Source organism: Corvus moneduloides, chromosome 6, assembly GCF_009650955.1.
Source record: "Corvus moneduloides isolate bCorMon1 chromosome 6, bCorMon1.pri, whole genome shotgun sequence".
Taxonomy (NCBI): domain Eukaryota; kingdom Metazoa; phylum Chordata; class Aves; order Passeriformes; family Corvidae; genus Corvus; species Corvus moneduloides.
This window is the reverse complement of record NC_045481.1, coordinates 20351789-20368520: the sequence shown is the minus strand read 5'-3', so window position 1 is coordinate 20368520 and position 16732 is coordinate 20351789. Positions and strand designations below refer to the sequence as shown.

The window sequence follows — 16732 nt, the reverse complement described above, 5'->3', positions numbered from 1 at the left end:
GATTCATTCTTGTTCTTTGTGCTAGTGTGTGCATCATAGGCTTGTGAATGTCTTGGGAAGTGAAAAAGCATAAAGCTTTAGAAAACCTACAGTTTGGTCCCACATTAAATAAACATCTTTCTGCATCATTTGCAATATCAGGACAAGAAACTTGTTTTCATGCATGTGAAAGTGATCAGGAGAGATAACTGTGAAGCTATTTGTATTGTTAAGTATCTACAGTATGAAAAAAAATACACGTTTGAGTGGTATGGGCTTTTTAAACTCACACTTTAAATAATTAGAGCTTTAGTAAAGCAAGTAGAGAATATTTTACTTTAACCTTCAGGCTAATGACTGCTCCTTCAAGGAAATGGGTGTACTTCTGTGAATATAAATACTTTTCTCTTTCAATCACGTTCTAAATCAATCAATTCTAAGGAGCAGATGCATTAAATTTTGTGTGGTTTTGCCTGAATTTCACAATGCTTTCCTGTTTTCCAGACATGTCCTTCTCTGCAAGTTGTCAGCTTCATTATTAGGTTTTTGAAGACCTTGTAACCTTGAGGCGAAGCTATCCTATGCCTAACAAGTAGAGGTCTCTTGTCTTGAAAAATATAAATACAGGGGAATCAAAAAATACCAAGAAAGTGCTGGAGCCCCATTTCCCTTCCCTTTTTCCTCTCATGGGTCTCAAGGGCTGCAGACAGTTCTAGTTACAATTCACACAGTCGTTTATCATAAAACAAGATATAGGGATCTCTCATATCTTTACTACGAGTATGAAATAATTGCTAATAAATTTTATGATAAAGTCTACCTACAGCAGGTTTTTCCTCTGATAATTTCGTTTATGTGTTTGCATCATGTTCTTCTGTCAGTCTCTACATATCAGTACAAGCTGAAAGGATGACGTGAAATTAATGGTTGCTGGGATTATATTTTCCTCATTGGTGTCCTGTGGAGACAAGCAACCCATCTTTTATCCTTAGTTTGGTGTTTCTTACCTGTCAGGAGCACAACTAGATCTGATCTTGCCTTCAAGGATTGGATTTGTGGCCCTTCCCTAGTGGTGAGAGGAGGTCGGCTAACACATGTGTCTGCCAATTTGGAGAAAAAGGTGCTCACAGGCATTGTTCTTTCCTATTTTGCTTGAGAGGCTTTACTTCTACTGTTACAAAGGTATAAGGAAGGATTAAAAATCAAAAAAGTTACTCCTGATGAACTGTAAAGTAGAATTGTTTCTATCTCAACTTTCTGTGCTTGAGCTGCCACATCAGAAGTATTGTGAGATCTACATATGTAAGAGATACTGCCCTGGTGGCTTCTTCCAGTTAGAAGAAATGTTACATAATGTGGTTATATTTATGACTGAATGTCCTCCTCTAACTGCTGTGCCTTCCTTATCTTTTAAATTGAAAACTTATGCTTCCAACAATATCTAGAAAAAAAAGAATGCATGAGAGATCATACAAAAGCCTAGTTGTTTGTTGGAGACCCACTTTAATGTCTGGCTCTTGTTTTCTTGACTTGGAGTGAGTGCATGGAGAGACAGCAACTGCATTTGCAGTCAAGCAGAGGGGAAGGTGTTGAATTGCTCAATCTCAACACCCAACAGTGCTATGCTGGCATGAAGTGGGGATCTACACAAAAGCTCCCTCCATATGAGCTGTAAACTAGTCACTTCTCTACTGAATTCCATCTTTTCCATGGTAGTCCTTGGTTCCCAAGTGGTTTTTCAGCTCCTACTCAGATTTGTAATTTTGTTCCAAACCTCACCCTGGCTTTCCTGTCCTCCGTCTGGTTTGCAGTCTGGTCTCTGGGTTCTTGCTTTGTCCTTTTGGACTGATCCAGGCAGATTAGCTGCAATCCAGATTGGGACTGAATATTTGTATTTTTCTAGTATTTAGAAATGGTGCCTTCCTGGCTTTGTCTGTTTCCTTACAATGGCTCTGTAGTCCTGTCCCCCAGACAACTTGGTTTTCCTAGAGCTGATAACAGACCTCAAGTTTTCTAACAATAAATAACCACACTAGTCTGGAAAACTTGTCAGCCCTTGTCTGGGTTTATATGGTCTTTGTAGCTTAACTTTAGCTGTACGTATAAAATTACTTAAACTGTAGCTAGTTCTGGAATCAGATGACTAGTGACAGGCATGTCCCAACTCTACTAGCATAAATTTTCAGTGGTAAGGTGACTTGTGTTGTTTTGAGCTTGTTTTTTAGCTATATTATTACCAATTTACTTTAGGTTTTACTTCACTTTTACATCACTTATTTACGTGTTTGGTTCTTTCCCAAAAATACATGCCACATTTTATTGTATCATACCTGGTATAGAGAAGGAATTGTGGCTAATGCTGAGAACCATTAGGAGAGGAAAAAATGTAACCTATATACAAAGTGCAGTATAAACACACAAAAGTACTCATAGAATGGATATAAGACCTGGGAAGAAAAAAGTCACCATCAACATCATTCTTCTGGCTGACAACTTACTGCACCAGAAGGATGAGAACTTGACACTGGAATACTTCATTTTAGGCATTTGTTATATTATTGATAATCCACAATAGGAATGGGATCATTTGAATTGAAGAAGTATTTCTTATTTTTACATTATTTTGCTAGAGCATTGATTAAACTAATAACGTGATATTTTTTCTTTCATTTTCACACAAATTATGTCCTTTTGATTGACCGTAAAGAAATTTTGTATGTAAAAGCTCTCACTTGTCTATTGGAGTCTTACTCTGGTTTACCTGGAATCCATCTTGATCTTAATGCTCTAAGTAGAATATAAATGTCCTTGAGCAGAGCCAGCATTAAGTGTGAATAAACTGGTGGTTGTCTGGGGCAAGAGTGTGGGTGGTGGTAAAAGCATGGTGGTAACCAAGCAAGGAAACTCAATCTCCTAATATTGGCCATGTCTGTGTTTGGCCTTCACTGGCTCAGGGATATTAACTAACAGATGGAGGAACTTAGGAACCACTCTGTAAGTGGTCCTAAGTGACAGGCATGAATATGTACTGTCCCTGAAATAAATGACAACAGCTGTGCTGGCTGCATCTTGGTTTGGTCAAACATCTGACCTCATCACTGTTGGGAAGAGAGACCATGCAAATATTGGGCCCAGCAGGAAGAATGGCGATGCCATAAGAAGGATGCCTGAAGACTTTCCATGCTCCTTGACATCCACTTCTTCCTGCTTGGCAGCTCTGCATTTTCTGTGTGTCACAAAGCCGGAACATATTGGGGGCAGAAGCAGATGGAATCCTGCTAGGAGTAGGGAACTTGACATTTGTCTTTGGGAAAGAAGCAGTAATTTTGCTGCATAGCATCCTTATTACTGTGCATATAGAATACAGTGACGCATTGCATTGGAATGGGGTAGAGACCTTGAAGCAGAATATAGCTGACTAAGGCAGCTGGTGTAGGGCCAGTAGCTCTGACCCAGGAAGCTGTGACCGGTCCGGAGAGATGGTCCCGTGGAGGATCGTCTTCCCGGGGCCCGGTGTCTTCCCTCAGCTGCTAGCTGGAGTGCCCATGCAGAGAGGCTATCAGCTCTTTAGTGATATCAGCTCGTGATTCCAGCTCAGCTCTGCTGGGCAGTCTCCAGGCCAGACCAGGAGGAGAGAGACGAGAGGCCCGTACAGCAGTTCCGCATGGGGCAGCTTTATTAGCCTGTACCCTGCGAAGGGGAGGCCATTGACGGGCTTCTCTCCGCCCTCATGGGGGCAGAGGGCTAGCTCTTATAGGGATACAAGGGGTGGGTGTCAGAGGGTGAAGGCCAATGGGTTACAAAGGATCTGCATAGGGTCTTCCAGAGGATTCTGGGTCTTTATTCTTCTTGCCATAGCTGAGAAGTCATTGCCTTTCCAGGGAGTCCTGATGGGAGGCTAAGCAATCTCCTTATCTCCATGGCAGGGGCTGGGCATACCCCACACCTGACATTATCCTATCCAGCATATTTCCATGGAGAATAAGAGAACCCTATTATAAAATGAAAGAAATAAGTAACTCTTAGTTTCTCATATTCTGTCTCAGTTTTTAGACAGAATTGGAACACAGCCAAAAAATCTGACAAATGCTTACTGCCCACATCAGTGACCTCAGTAATATTCCATGTGAGAGCAAGAATACAGAGTCCCTAGAGACAAACTGTTACTGGAATCCCTACTAGAGGTTAGCGGCGTCTCTAATTCAAACTCTTCAGAAGTCTAAAGCTGGAAGTACATGAAATCTTCTGACTTATGTCAAGTCTTCTGTCTCTTAAACTAAAAAAGCTCCTTTTTGCTCAAAGGGATGGAGCAGTTTCCTTCACCTCCTGCTTTGACTAGCTATGTGCTGTTGCTGTATCTGCTTAGCAGGTAATGCATTCTTCAAAAAAAGTGGCTGAACTAAAGTTCTCAGTGAAGAAAATTTCTGTTGTGGAAGAAGATAGTAAGATTTATGAAACTATACCTGAAACACTTCAACAGAATCCTGATGGTCACTGCAGGTATAATTATTTTAGCCCTTTAGATCCAGGGCTAAAATACATTTCATAGGGTTTTGCTTTGTTTTTTTTTTGTTTTTTCATTTGTTTGGGTTTTTGTTTTGGTTTTTTTTTTTGTTTGCTTGTTTCATTTTTATTGTTTGTTTTGTTTGTTTTTGGTTTGTTTTGGTTTTTTGTTTTCTTTGTTATTGGTTTGTTGGTTGGTTTTTATTTCTGTTTTTGTTTTTGCTTGGGTTTGTTTGTTTGTTTTGTTTTTCCTTTTTTCAACGTTATTCTCTTTAGCACATGGCTGCAAGAAGGCTTTATTAAAGGAAGGATATCATAGCACAGCCCTTGAGCTTGTATGCCAAGATGTCTCCTCTCTGTGTACACTCTCTTAAAGTCACATAAAGGAACTAAAGCTATATTTGGTTGGATTGTATTTCTGATGGGATATTTTTAACCAGCCTGTTTCATCACACACATCACAAAACAGCTGGGAGCCTAAGATGCGGTTCAGCGTCTTTTCATTAATGCTTTCTTCCTCTGCAAGATCTTGGAACTAATAACTATGACTAAAATGAATCTGCCCTCTGGCAAGGAATTCTGGACACAGAGCCATTCATTCTCACTTAATTCCTTGTGGGAAGGTTGAGTCTTAACTAACTTGCTGCTAGAAAAGCATAAATTTGCTGAGACTGTGAAACAGTAATCGAGCTATGCTGAATGGCTGGGTCATGGGCCAGGTTCCAGATGCAGCTCACCCCCATGCCACTGTGGTTGAATTAGCAGTAATAAAAGGTCTGTAGAGAAACAAAATTCTGCTCTGGTTGTCATGGTGGAATGTAGGGTGAGGTAGCACAGCACAATTGTGACATCATATCTGAAATGTATTTGCTAAGTGGGTGGAGTAGCATTTTCTATTCAAACATGTTTTGGTGCTTGCTCATTCACTCTCTAACTCTTGACATACCAGTCAGGATTACAGCCACAATCTGTGCCTGGTGTTAGGGAGGTGGGGGAATAGGATCCTTGTTCCAGCTGGCCAAGAGTCTGAGTTCTCACTGGGACACAGCTGAAGGATTAAGGCTTGCAGAGTTCTCAGCTGCAGAAAGCCGGCCCACCTTGTGCCAGAGATATGCTGGAAAAATATCAGGTGAGACAAACACAATCAGAAAGTTGGATAATTAGTGATGAAAAATGTTGAGAGCTGTCATTCTGAAGATTCTTATAAAGATGGGTAGTGCGGTCCACTTTTTGTCCCACTGAAATGAGAAGTTTCCTGATTTCTGGAGCTTGTGACCTGGATTGAATTTCATATCTTTGAAGTTTAGTGTGACTGAATTCTGAGAACCTGAGTAGCTGAAGAGTACATTGTATCTTTATGATTGCACATGAACAGCACAAAATGAAGAAGTAGCTGACCACAGAATACTTCGGGAAACAGGCCTGCCAGTAGTGCTTGCAAGGAATTAAAGGTCTTCTTTACAGTCCTAGTACTGAAGGGCTGAGTGTCCAATGGTGTTTGTGATAGGAGAGTTCAGAGTCTAAGACACCTGGATGTGAAACAAGAAGTGGCTGTCAGCTGTCCTGCTAACAGTGCTGTCATAAGCAAGTCACTTCTCTGTCCTAGACCTCAGTTTTCTACATTTGTGTATTCCACATCTGTTTCATTACAATTGCAAGGGTCTGAACCTTTTTATTTGCTGTGATATCCTGTGGGTCACAAGATATTAATGGTGCTTCCAGTTAAAAATTTTTTCATTCAAAATTTTAGTTGACTGGTAACAGCGGAGAGAATAATTTTGCTTTGTGTCATCTGGAGACTTGGTCTGTACTCTTTTACTTTTCTAACATAATGTCTCAAAGTGTTCCACAATTTAAAAAATATTACCGTATTTTTCAGGGGAGCAAAAAAAGGCATAAAGAAAGCAGTAATTGGCAAGGCACATGCAACCATTTTATAGCAGACTTTGGAGCAGAGTTCCCTCCTGCACAAGCACTTCTAATTAATGCTCTCTGAATTATGTAATATACTAGTGGGCAGGAGCAAATTTCTGAATCAAACCCTGCTTACTCTGGGCAAAGTTTGGGTTTGAATAAGAGTCCTGGTCTGACAGTCTTACCAGATAGAATGTGTTTTTGAAACAGCCAAAACATCTTCTGCTAAGCCTGTCACATCCAATTGTGATCTTGTGTCACAACTGGTAGCAGAGCCAGAATCTCATCTTGTCATTGAGGACTCTCTTTAAAATATTGCTGCACAGATATTCCTTCCCAGATATAATTTGCAATATATTTGAGGATTTGGAGAGGAAAGAAGGATGCAACTTGCATCAGTCATGAGGTATCTTCCAGGTTTCTGATGGTACTGGGGAAAAGCTAATTTACACAGCTGTTCCTGAAGCTAAACAAATCTCTCACTTCAGTACACAGATCAAAACCTTCAGGTCTCTCTACTTTCTAAGTAGGACCTATATATATTAAATATGGGATTAAGCAACTTTCATAAGGAGTTTTATGAATTTTGAAATGGGACCTACCTTGACTCTACTGAAAGTCAGTGGGAACTGAACTCACTTGAATTTAGCTCTTAAATCAATTGGCTACTGCAGCAGTAGTCTTTGAGGTGAACAATAATGATTCACATTTAGCAGATAAAATCTTGAAAGCCACAGATGTAATGTCACTTCTGGTATACATTTACATATTTTAAATCTTTTCATTACTTATGTACTGCATGGTTGGGCTATCCAAGAAAACAGAGAAACCTAAATAGCATGTCTTATAGTATGTGGTGTGGAATTTGATGCTTCCCACCATAAATAGGGCTTGGGACTCATTGCTCTAATCACTGTTGATTGTGGACCATGTTTGCTGGATCCAGAGTTGGGGAATTTCTTCGTTATGTTCCCTAGTACACTGATTTCAAGTATGGCTCATCAGTCTCAACACAGAGTGATGCTGGTACATGACAGCTTGGATTCAAGAACACAATTCCTGGAGACTGGGAATGGAGAGTGGCTGAAATGTTTTTGTGGAGTCAAGTCAGGTTAAAGCAAGGAAGTGCAGCTGACCTTTGGCTGGTACATAGGAAAGCATCGGGACATCTGTGTGTTCCAAATCCTAAAGCTAGCACAATGCCAGATTAATTCTAGCAGGCTTTATTAGTTCCAGCTCTGGGCTGTTCTTCAGTGCCATTAGTGGAACCAAGATGATCCTAAAAACAGTGTGAACATGTTTGTGGTGCTGTGCCTTAATCTGTTGTCCATCTGGACCTGAACTTTCTTTGCATCTATGACACAGTTGGATAATCCACAGAAAGAATAGATTCAGGTGACTGTCACTTAGCAGGTCAGGTGGAAGACCCTGCTCTGTCTTCTGCTGTCCATAGGGCATTTCTGCCTACATAGGACAGTTAGAGATTTTTTAGGTCTGTCACCACTGCCACAGGACCATTCAGAACAGCTCAGTTTGGGTCAGTTCCAGTGAGTGCTCTACATTCCTGAAAGGCAAGGCTATTGCAGATGTCCTTTGACTTAAGCAAGTCACTTAACTTGTTTCTCCTGTTGAGTTCTCCTGAGGGCATAGGAATCACAGCTCAAATCAAGGTCTAGGTCCATTCCACTCTCTCTTCTATCTCGAAGTCCCCCAGTGGCTCAGGGGACATTACTCTGTTGAAAGCACATTAAGAGAGCTTCCTATGCTTCCCTTTCAGACTGAGACTGATTTCTAGCTACTGGCTTTCCAGTCATCTGCATCAAGTACTGAAGCTGTTCCTGCAGTGTACACCACAACCCTGTTGAAATGGTACCACAGTCCATTGTGTGGCAGGCCTCTGATATGCTTAGTAGAGTGTTCCTTGCCTGCAAAACAGGGGTGAAATTTGCGCAAGTGGGTATGGAATACACTGGGGAGGCAAGGAAAGAAAAAAGAAGGAAGAGGGAGAAAAAAATGCAATCCACAGCTTACAAAAATCTGATTCTCTCAAGGTGTATTGAACTCTGCAGAGCAGTTATATTTCTGTGTGACTCATTGCAACCAGCAATGCGTGCTCTAATAGCCTTGGGTGAGATTGAAGTTTTGGTGATTGTGTTCACATTGCTGGCTCTCATCTTCTTTTCCCTGAACCTTTCATCACTTCTCCAGATCAGAGCTTTGCTGTCAGAGGATAGGGGAATGAGTAACCTAACAACTTTGAAGGAAACGCTTAATAAAAATTGATGGATATAGCCCAAGAAGCTCCCCTTCCATTATTCTTGCTGGGAGTAAAGTTTTAAGTGTTGAAGAAGTCATGCTGTCAGCTGAAGTATTTTGTGCCTGAGATGCTCATATTTGCCAGGTTTGACAGGCGATGGAGTGGAGGGATATAGAGGGAGGTTGTTTGTGTAGGGAATTCAAAAATTAAATTAATTTGGTTTCTAATGGAAGTACAGAAAATACTAGCAAAGAGAAATGCCAGCAAACTTTAAGGCTGGGGTCTCTCTTACCCACAGATACAGCAGATAAATGTCTGTCCTATCACTTAAGTATCCACCCTTGAGGCAGCTATCTTGCATGCACTGTGTTTTCTGTGTAGGAAAGCAGAAAATATTTGTCTGAGTGAGAAGGAAATTGCTCCGGCAAGAGATTATTTTTACTCTTTTATTCTGGTATTCTCTCTCATGTACAGATATCCCTGTCTGAGTAGTGGAGAGGTTGCAAGGTACAGTAGAGACACCAGGTGTCCTTCCCATGGGGACGTGTGTATCTTAGAGAAACGTATCTGGGGACAGATTCTGAGATGGACAGTAAACATGGCTCAGGTAGTCTGGCTCTGCAACAGACTTCCTCTCCTTGGACCATGTCAGATTCCCAACTGGTCATTCACATCTATCCTCACAGTTTTCCTGCCACGATGAATGCAGGATTTAATACAATTCTTCAGCAAGCAGCCTACTCAGAAACACGTCTGTTGTTCCCAGAATGGTAGTGGAGTCTGTTTTGTGTTAGCAAGACTTCGTAAAACCTAAGTAAATATCAAAGAAGGGTCACAGTGTGTGCCTAATGTGTGAAAAATCTTCATCTTCGGGTTTGAACATTGCTTGGTCAGGCATAAAAGTACACATTTACCTCACAGAAAGTGAATAGTTTGTAATAGTTGTTAATAGTGCTGGGGTTGTCAGTAATTTTAGGAGAAAGGTCTCTCCAAAGGAAATCTCTCAGCTGCATGGGTAAGTAGGAGTTCAGACTTGCTTGCCAGCTGGGTAGAAACAACACTTATATATGGGTGGGTAGAAACAAATGTTTCTCTTACTTTTTGCACTGTAACTTTTGTATTTTAAAATAGTGTGAAATAGTGTGTATTTTGCAAGTAGATTAATTTTATTTTTAGCTTGGCTTGGGTTAAGTTTGGTTGTCTTCTGGTTATTTGTGATTAGGTTAACTGGGACAAGTGTTTGCTATTGCAATGTCGGAATACAATTCTCTTGAATACAAAGTAACACCCAAAGATTACCTTCAGTTTCTCTTTTGTCTAGGCAGGTTTAGGTGTTGATAACATGAATGTTAGTGAGGAAGAAATGTCTTCTGATGAGTCCATGCAACTCAGTGGTTTCAGAATATGGTATTATGCCCTGTAAACACCCAGTTCCTTCAACATTTTGTTAAGCTCTTGGCAACTTCAGCCTGCAATGAAAATAAGCTCTGCCATGGGTCTACATGTTGTACAAAGAATGATTTCCTGTTGTTAGTTTTCAATTTTTACTTTTCACAGTTTCATTGCACATCTTCCTGTTACAGTATTATGCAACAGAAAGCAGAAACTCCCCATCTCCCTTTACTGGTATGCTTCCTTTGATGTACTTTTATCTTGTCTCATCCTTTGTAGCCCCTTTCTAGAGCAAGCAGTTGAAGCCATTTCAGTGTCTCTTTGTGCGATCTTTTCAAATCCCTTGAAAATTTTTATTACCCTTCCCTGAACCTTTACTTCACTAATGTCATTCTTTGAGGTGTGAATAACTGAGAAACCCTTCCTCCTGTTATAGAGCACAGAATATTCTGATTTGGAAGGGATCCACAAGGATTATCAAGTCCATCTCTTAAGTGAATGGCCTGTACAGGGATCAAACCTGTGACCTTTGCATTATTAGCACTTTGCCCTAACCAATTGGGCTAATCTCAGGGTTAATAATCTCAGGGTTAATAATCAGAGGACCTGCACAGCAACGGCATCATATTTAAGATTATAGTGACATTTGTACTTGCCTGTTTGTTGTTAATATTTACCTGAAACCTCCCAGAATCATGTTTGGATCTTTAATGTTCATATTGCATAGGTAACTCATAGTTATGCTGAGATTAAATAGGCATGGATACATCTTCCTCCTTATTGGGCCTGAATTACTACTGTTACTAAAAAAATTCAGTCCTGAGGCTGATCTTTGAGTAAATTTGCTTTTCACTTCCATGGGACTTTCACTACCCTTTCAGGAAGACATATTTCCCATTAGACATCTGCCTGCATTGCTGAAGCTGATTTTTGCTTTCTTCAGCTCATCTTCTGTTTTCCCTTGTCTCTGCATATGGTCCAGAAATCACAATGAGTATTGCATTTGGGGACTTTGAGCATCAGCAAACTAAAAGACTCTCCAAATATCCTTACAAACTTTCTGCCTGCTTCTTTTTTTAATGCGACATAATTTATAAAGTACACCACAAGTCTCTTGCTGAAGTGACAGAAGTTGCCATTCTGTTAACAAACAGACTGAATGCTAGAAAGCTCTGGCGATATCAGTCTGTTTAAGGAAACCTTAGAGCATGACAACCACTTACTGAGTCTTTCAGATTAATAAAGCCATACACAAGTTCTGGGCAGGGACAAACATTATCAATAAAATAAGAACTGCTTACTGAATCTCATGGGTGTTGCAGTGGTAATAGCTTGAGGAAATTTCTCTTAGGCTCAAATAACCTATGCATTTTGAATCTGGCAGGATTAGGCTTCTGCCCCTTCTGTCATCAGATACACTGGATTTTCTATAATGTCTTGCACATTGGCAACTAGGAAACTGGCTTTTCTCTCTTTTTTTCTAAGTGTCTTAGAAAGGCAAGCAACAAACTTATCTTTTCTCACTTCCCCCTTCCCCTCCCCCCTTTCTTTTTAGTTAAGTTGGAGGGAACTCTTGAAATTGCCCTTATTCTTCATGCACAGAGGATGATATATCAGGATTCCAATATATATTAAACATCCTGCAGTGAGAGTTCTGCTTGTAACAAATAAAAGTGAATGGCTTTGTGTTTTTTTTTTTCTTGCAGTTTTCATGAGCTAGTACAGAGGAATTTGGCTGTAAAATACTCCCCATCCCTTAAGGAAACAAATCCTGAAAGTTTCTGGAACTGTTTTTAAATGTCAGGTTGTGAAAAAACCCATAAACAAACCCCTTATCTTTACATCTTTGGTATAAATTTACTGGCTTGATTTACTGTATTTGTTTCCTGCGAAAATTCCCATGGCATGTATATGCTCCCATGGCCTGATTTGGGAATTCTTTAAACACAGTTTTGATGTGTACAGAGGGAGCAGATATCGAGGAAGGCTTTGGTTATTATGCTGAACAAAACAAGTGATCATAATCAGCTCTCAGTGAGACCATTAACCCGATGGTAGGACTGCATTTAAACAAGATGAAATGAGTCTGTCTGATATTGCAGCACATGTAAATTGCTAACTGGAGCTATGTCACAGGAACTGCCTCTTTGGTGAAGATTTGGGTTAGGGCTTGTTTTGTCTGTATGTCATGTTAAATGCCTCTGGTGTTGATGGATCTGATATTTTCTGCATGGCAGCAGAGTTGCTGGCTTGATTGGAGTACAGTTGATTAGCTTGAAGCTAAAGTGTGACTGTGGCTGAATTTGGATATTCCCAGCAAGAGCTGTATATATGATTACTGGCTGGTATGTGACTGAGCTTAAAAATTAAAATTAAAAATTGTCTTCCAGCATTCCCTCTGTTTCTGATTCCAGAGAAAAGATTACAGCCTGCAGGGTTACTAATCCAACAGACAGCAGATTATCTTGTGCCTTTACTTCCAGTCCTGTAAAACACTCACACTCCAAAAAACAAAACAGTAGGAACTAGGAGCCATAATACCTAGACAGGAAATAATTGCATTAGTGTTATTCTCAGTGACTCCTTTTGCAGTTTTGTCTATCACAATGGTAGATTTTGGTTTCAGCTCTATTTTAAGCTAGTTTATTAAGGAGCTTGAAATGGCTCCTGTAACATGGATCTTTTATCTGCAGAAATCAGTTTGGGTATGGACATGAATCGTGGGAGAAGGGTCTGGCACAAGCTGAGCTCTGTTCAATAGAGGCTCAGTACTGGTCTAATGAAAGGTGTCCCTGCCCAGGGCAGGGGGGTTGGAACTAGATGATGTTTGAGGTCCCTTCCAACCCCGGCCATTCTATGATTCTATGATTCTATGATACTACAGAAACAATGTGGATGCAGATGTGAGGTGTGACTCATGTGAGGGGCTCAGGAAGGACTGGAGCAGCTTGGGTACTGCAGGTCACAGGCAGGCATGCCCAAAATCAGTGCACGAAAATCTTGTGTAACACTCACCTGGATTCATCTTGTGCCCACAAACAGTCCCTCGCTTTCTGAAGAACTGCAGTATTTAATGCATTTCAGACAGGAAAGAGGTTGTGGTGCAGTAACTTTAGTGGAAATGTGTTCCTTCAGTACTGAAGCTTTTTTAAAATCCCTTTGGCTATTACACTAAAAATGGACTTTGTCACAGTATAGCAAACAGATGGAAGGAATATCCTGGAATTTTGTTTCTTTTCTTGCTGTTAGTGGTGTTTGTCTTCTCCATTAGGCATTGCTTGTGGGTGCTTCCCTGCTCTCCCCTGCTGCCAGCATGCTGCCTGATATTCAAAACATGACACAGAGCATTCAGAGAGAGAAAAGCCTTCAATTGAAAATGCTCATTCCTAATGCTAAGAGAAAGGCAAAACACTGAAATTTTTTAAAGAAGAGTGGAAAATACCAAAAATGAAGGAAAACAGCAGCACTGTCTGTTCAAACCAGAAATTATTGGAGTGCATTAGCCTATAGTGCAAGAAAGCTTGCTTCATTAGTCCTTATTAAAGTCCACAACTCAGTTAAATTTATATAGATATGTAGCTTGAGAACTGTTGTTCCAGATAATTCAGACATGGACCCTCTCCTTTGATGCAGTATCAACACTCTGTGGTAGTAAATTTTTCCATTAGTTTGGTAGGTAAAGCATACAGGGCTAAATTTAGCTTTAGTGTATATACAGCATAACCAGAGAAATTTGCTGGATTCAGTCTGGTTCTGTGCAGAGTGGGCTCCATCCCCTTCAGAACTTCCTGCTTGTGCCCTTTCTGCCCAACACTCCCTCTTACAGGATTTTCCTCTAGAGGGTGTGGGAGCACATAACCGGTGGTACTTCCTGTGCAGGTTTGTGCATGGCAGGGAGAGGCATCACTGGTGTAGCTCCGTAGTGACATAGCATAAGAAAGTAAGAGTTTGGTTTGCAGTCACTGTTGCTGCTATGGCTAAAATTCGTGATCTGTAGCTGAAATCAGATGTTGCTTGGTACCTTCATTTAGCAGTATTTCTGACTTCAGTGTCTTCTTCATATTTCCATATGTAACACTGCAAGGATGTACCGAGGAGGATGTGATTATCAATTTATGTAGGATGATTGAGAAACAAAGGAAGGAGTTGTAAAGCATGGGAAAAATATGGACAGACACTTGCAATAAAAACATAAGGATGTTTACCAAGTCCAAGAGCTGGCTGGGACTTATCCATGTCCATGCAATACTTGCAAGCATGAGACATCATTTTTCACGGGGAGTTCTGGAGTATAATCCATCATCATCCAAAACAAACCAGCCATTCTCTGAAAGCTATTTAGGTCATGAGATATCACCACACCTGACCGTAAAATCCATCATGTTGGGGAAACCAATGGCCAGTGCCCAGCATTGCAAAACACTATGAGGCAGAAGCTGTATTTATCTTTGTTAGAATTGACAGATTGCTCCTGTAGCTTCAGATTGGCCCACACTGACATACCCGCTCTATATACTACCATCCGTCAGGGTGATCTCCTTTGGAACAAGCCAGCTACTACTCTAGCTTGAGGATTTCTGGGTTTGTTGACAGATTTGGAATACTCTGAACATATATAAGAAGAAAGACACCTTTTGAAATGCTAAACAGCTCTTTTCTTTATTCTTAGCAATAATCTTTAGTGTTGGATTGCTCACTCCTCCCATCCTTCATATCTATTTCTTTTCTTGAGCCTGCAAGGGTATTTTGCACTGAACATTTTCAGCCAGACAGCCTTGCACAACATACAGCAGTGCACTTAACACCATGTCTTCAAGATTCCCAGAAGACTAAATACCAAGTTCAGTCTCTGTACCTCAGTGACTCATCAGAGAGTCTTTTGGGCTCACCAAATGTCAAATTAAAGCCATTGCTTCTATGCAGAGGACACTTGTCCAGCAGCACCACGGTAACTTCGCATCTATTGAAGTGCATGTCAGACCAGAGCTGATTTAATGTAGCAATCTGATAAGGACATCTTTCTTTGCTACAGAAAGGAAATAAAGAAATAAATGTTTCTTTTATATGCTGAGAATTGGCTCTCACTTATGGGTGTTCCTGAGTGTCTGAGGAGCATTTTATCAGGCAAAAGATGGAACTTTCTTTCTCTTTGTCTGGCTTTGTACTTCTCATACTATTACATAATTTCAAAAGAATGCCCAGTAGTGGCCAACAGTGAATGCTGAAGCACTGTTTGAGCAGGTCAAACTTATAATGATAGTTCCTCAGAGGATACTCCCAAGTATTCCTGGGCTTGAAGTTTTTATATTTCATAGCCTCTGACAGAATTTTCTTCCATTAATCATTCCAATTGCATTTTAAATCTAGGCAAACATCTATAAGTCTATAGAATCTATGGAATAAGTTTCATTAGTAAACTACTTTCTGCATATTTAAGTGGAATACCACTGCTAGAATGACATCTGAGGAGATTTAAGGAGAGAGAACATTTATACTAAATTACATAGCTGCTAATACACATACAGATTATTGTGAAAATATACATAAATTTTATAAAACATACTAGTAAGAATGCCTTGGCATGGATGGTATTCAGCCAGAAGTTCTGAAGGTGTTCAGGGATGAATAGATGACGATAAACAATACATGTAATCTCTCCCTGTGGGGCAGTGCATGTGATCAAGCCCACATAGATGTCACTGATGCTTTCTCTGGTCTCCCTCCTGGGGCCCGTTTTTGGGTCCCTCATTTTGCAAAGTCCCAAGGGGCCGAGCAAAGCCCACACAGAGACTAACATTTGGCGCTTTGTGTCCTCTCCCACAGTACTGCTGGGAGTTCAAGGGTAGCTTGCTGGGGGAGAGAATCAGAAGAGTAAAACTCAGAAAACTTGTGGCTTGACATAAAAGCCAGATATGTCCAGGATGAGGTGTGCATGTGTCCATGACCTCATGGTCCATGTCTCATCCCAAACCCTCCTACAAATTGTGCTACCCACAGCTGTTGAGCATGGACATGGGCATGCTGACCTGTGGGCAGCCCATACCCCTGGGACATGGGCAGACACCGAGCAATCTACTGCTGGTGCACAGTGCACCGGGGACACACACACTCATCATGCGAGCTTGCTATGCTTTATTGTTGGAGCCAGGCCCATGTGGTGGCTGGTCTTCTCAGGGTCTCTGGCTCTAAAATTAAAAGCCATCTACCGGCTCATCGAACTCATTCAGCTCATCCAGCTCATCCGGCTCCTCTTCACGGCGTCTGCGTCTCTTGAGGGGCCGGCGCTTGATGATTGGGCCATGTGCTGCAAGTTGGCCCCTTGGCCGCCTTCTGCGGCGGCGAGAGTGGCTGTGGCCAGCGCGCCGTGTCTTCCGCAGGTGCTGGCGGCGACTCCTGCTCCTGCGCCCTCTGGCCCGCCGGTTGTAGCCAGCCATGGTGGTGCTCGCTGAGTGCTGTGAGCAGCTGCCCTGCTTTTATAGGGGTGGCAGGCTGGAGCCCTTTGTGATGCAAGCGCTTTACAGAGCCAACCTCACCAGTGGTGTCACAATGGCTGCACGGCAATGCTGCTGGTCAACCCCATGGCCACATGGAGTGGGCAGCTGCCCTGTGGCTGCAGGGACATTGTTTCACTACCACCATGATCTGGCAGGCCTGCTGGACACTGTCTTGACATGGTAGACCTAGGAG

General features: G+C 41.3%; 1 protein-coding gene across 1 annotated transcript; it reads right to left on the bottom strand.

Annotated features, from left to right (window-relative positions):
• Positions 1 to 16157: 16157 nt before the first annotated feature.
• LOC116446163 (sperm protamine P1-like) lies at positions 16158 to 16485 on the bottom strand. Its single transcript, XM_032113483.1, has one exon. It carries the CDS (start codon positions 16477 to 16479, stop codon positions 16237 to 16239), a length of 243 nt encoding a protein of 80 aa, XP_031969374.1. The 5' UTR covers positions 16480 to 16485; the 3' UTR covers positions 16158 to 16236.
• Positions 16486 to 16732: the final 247 nt, after the last annotated feature.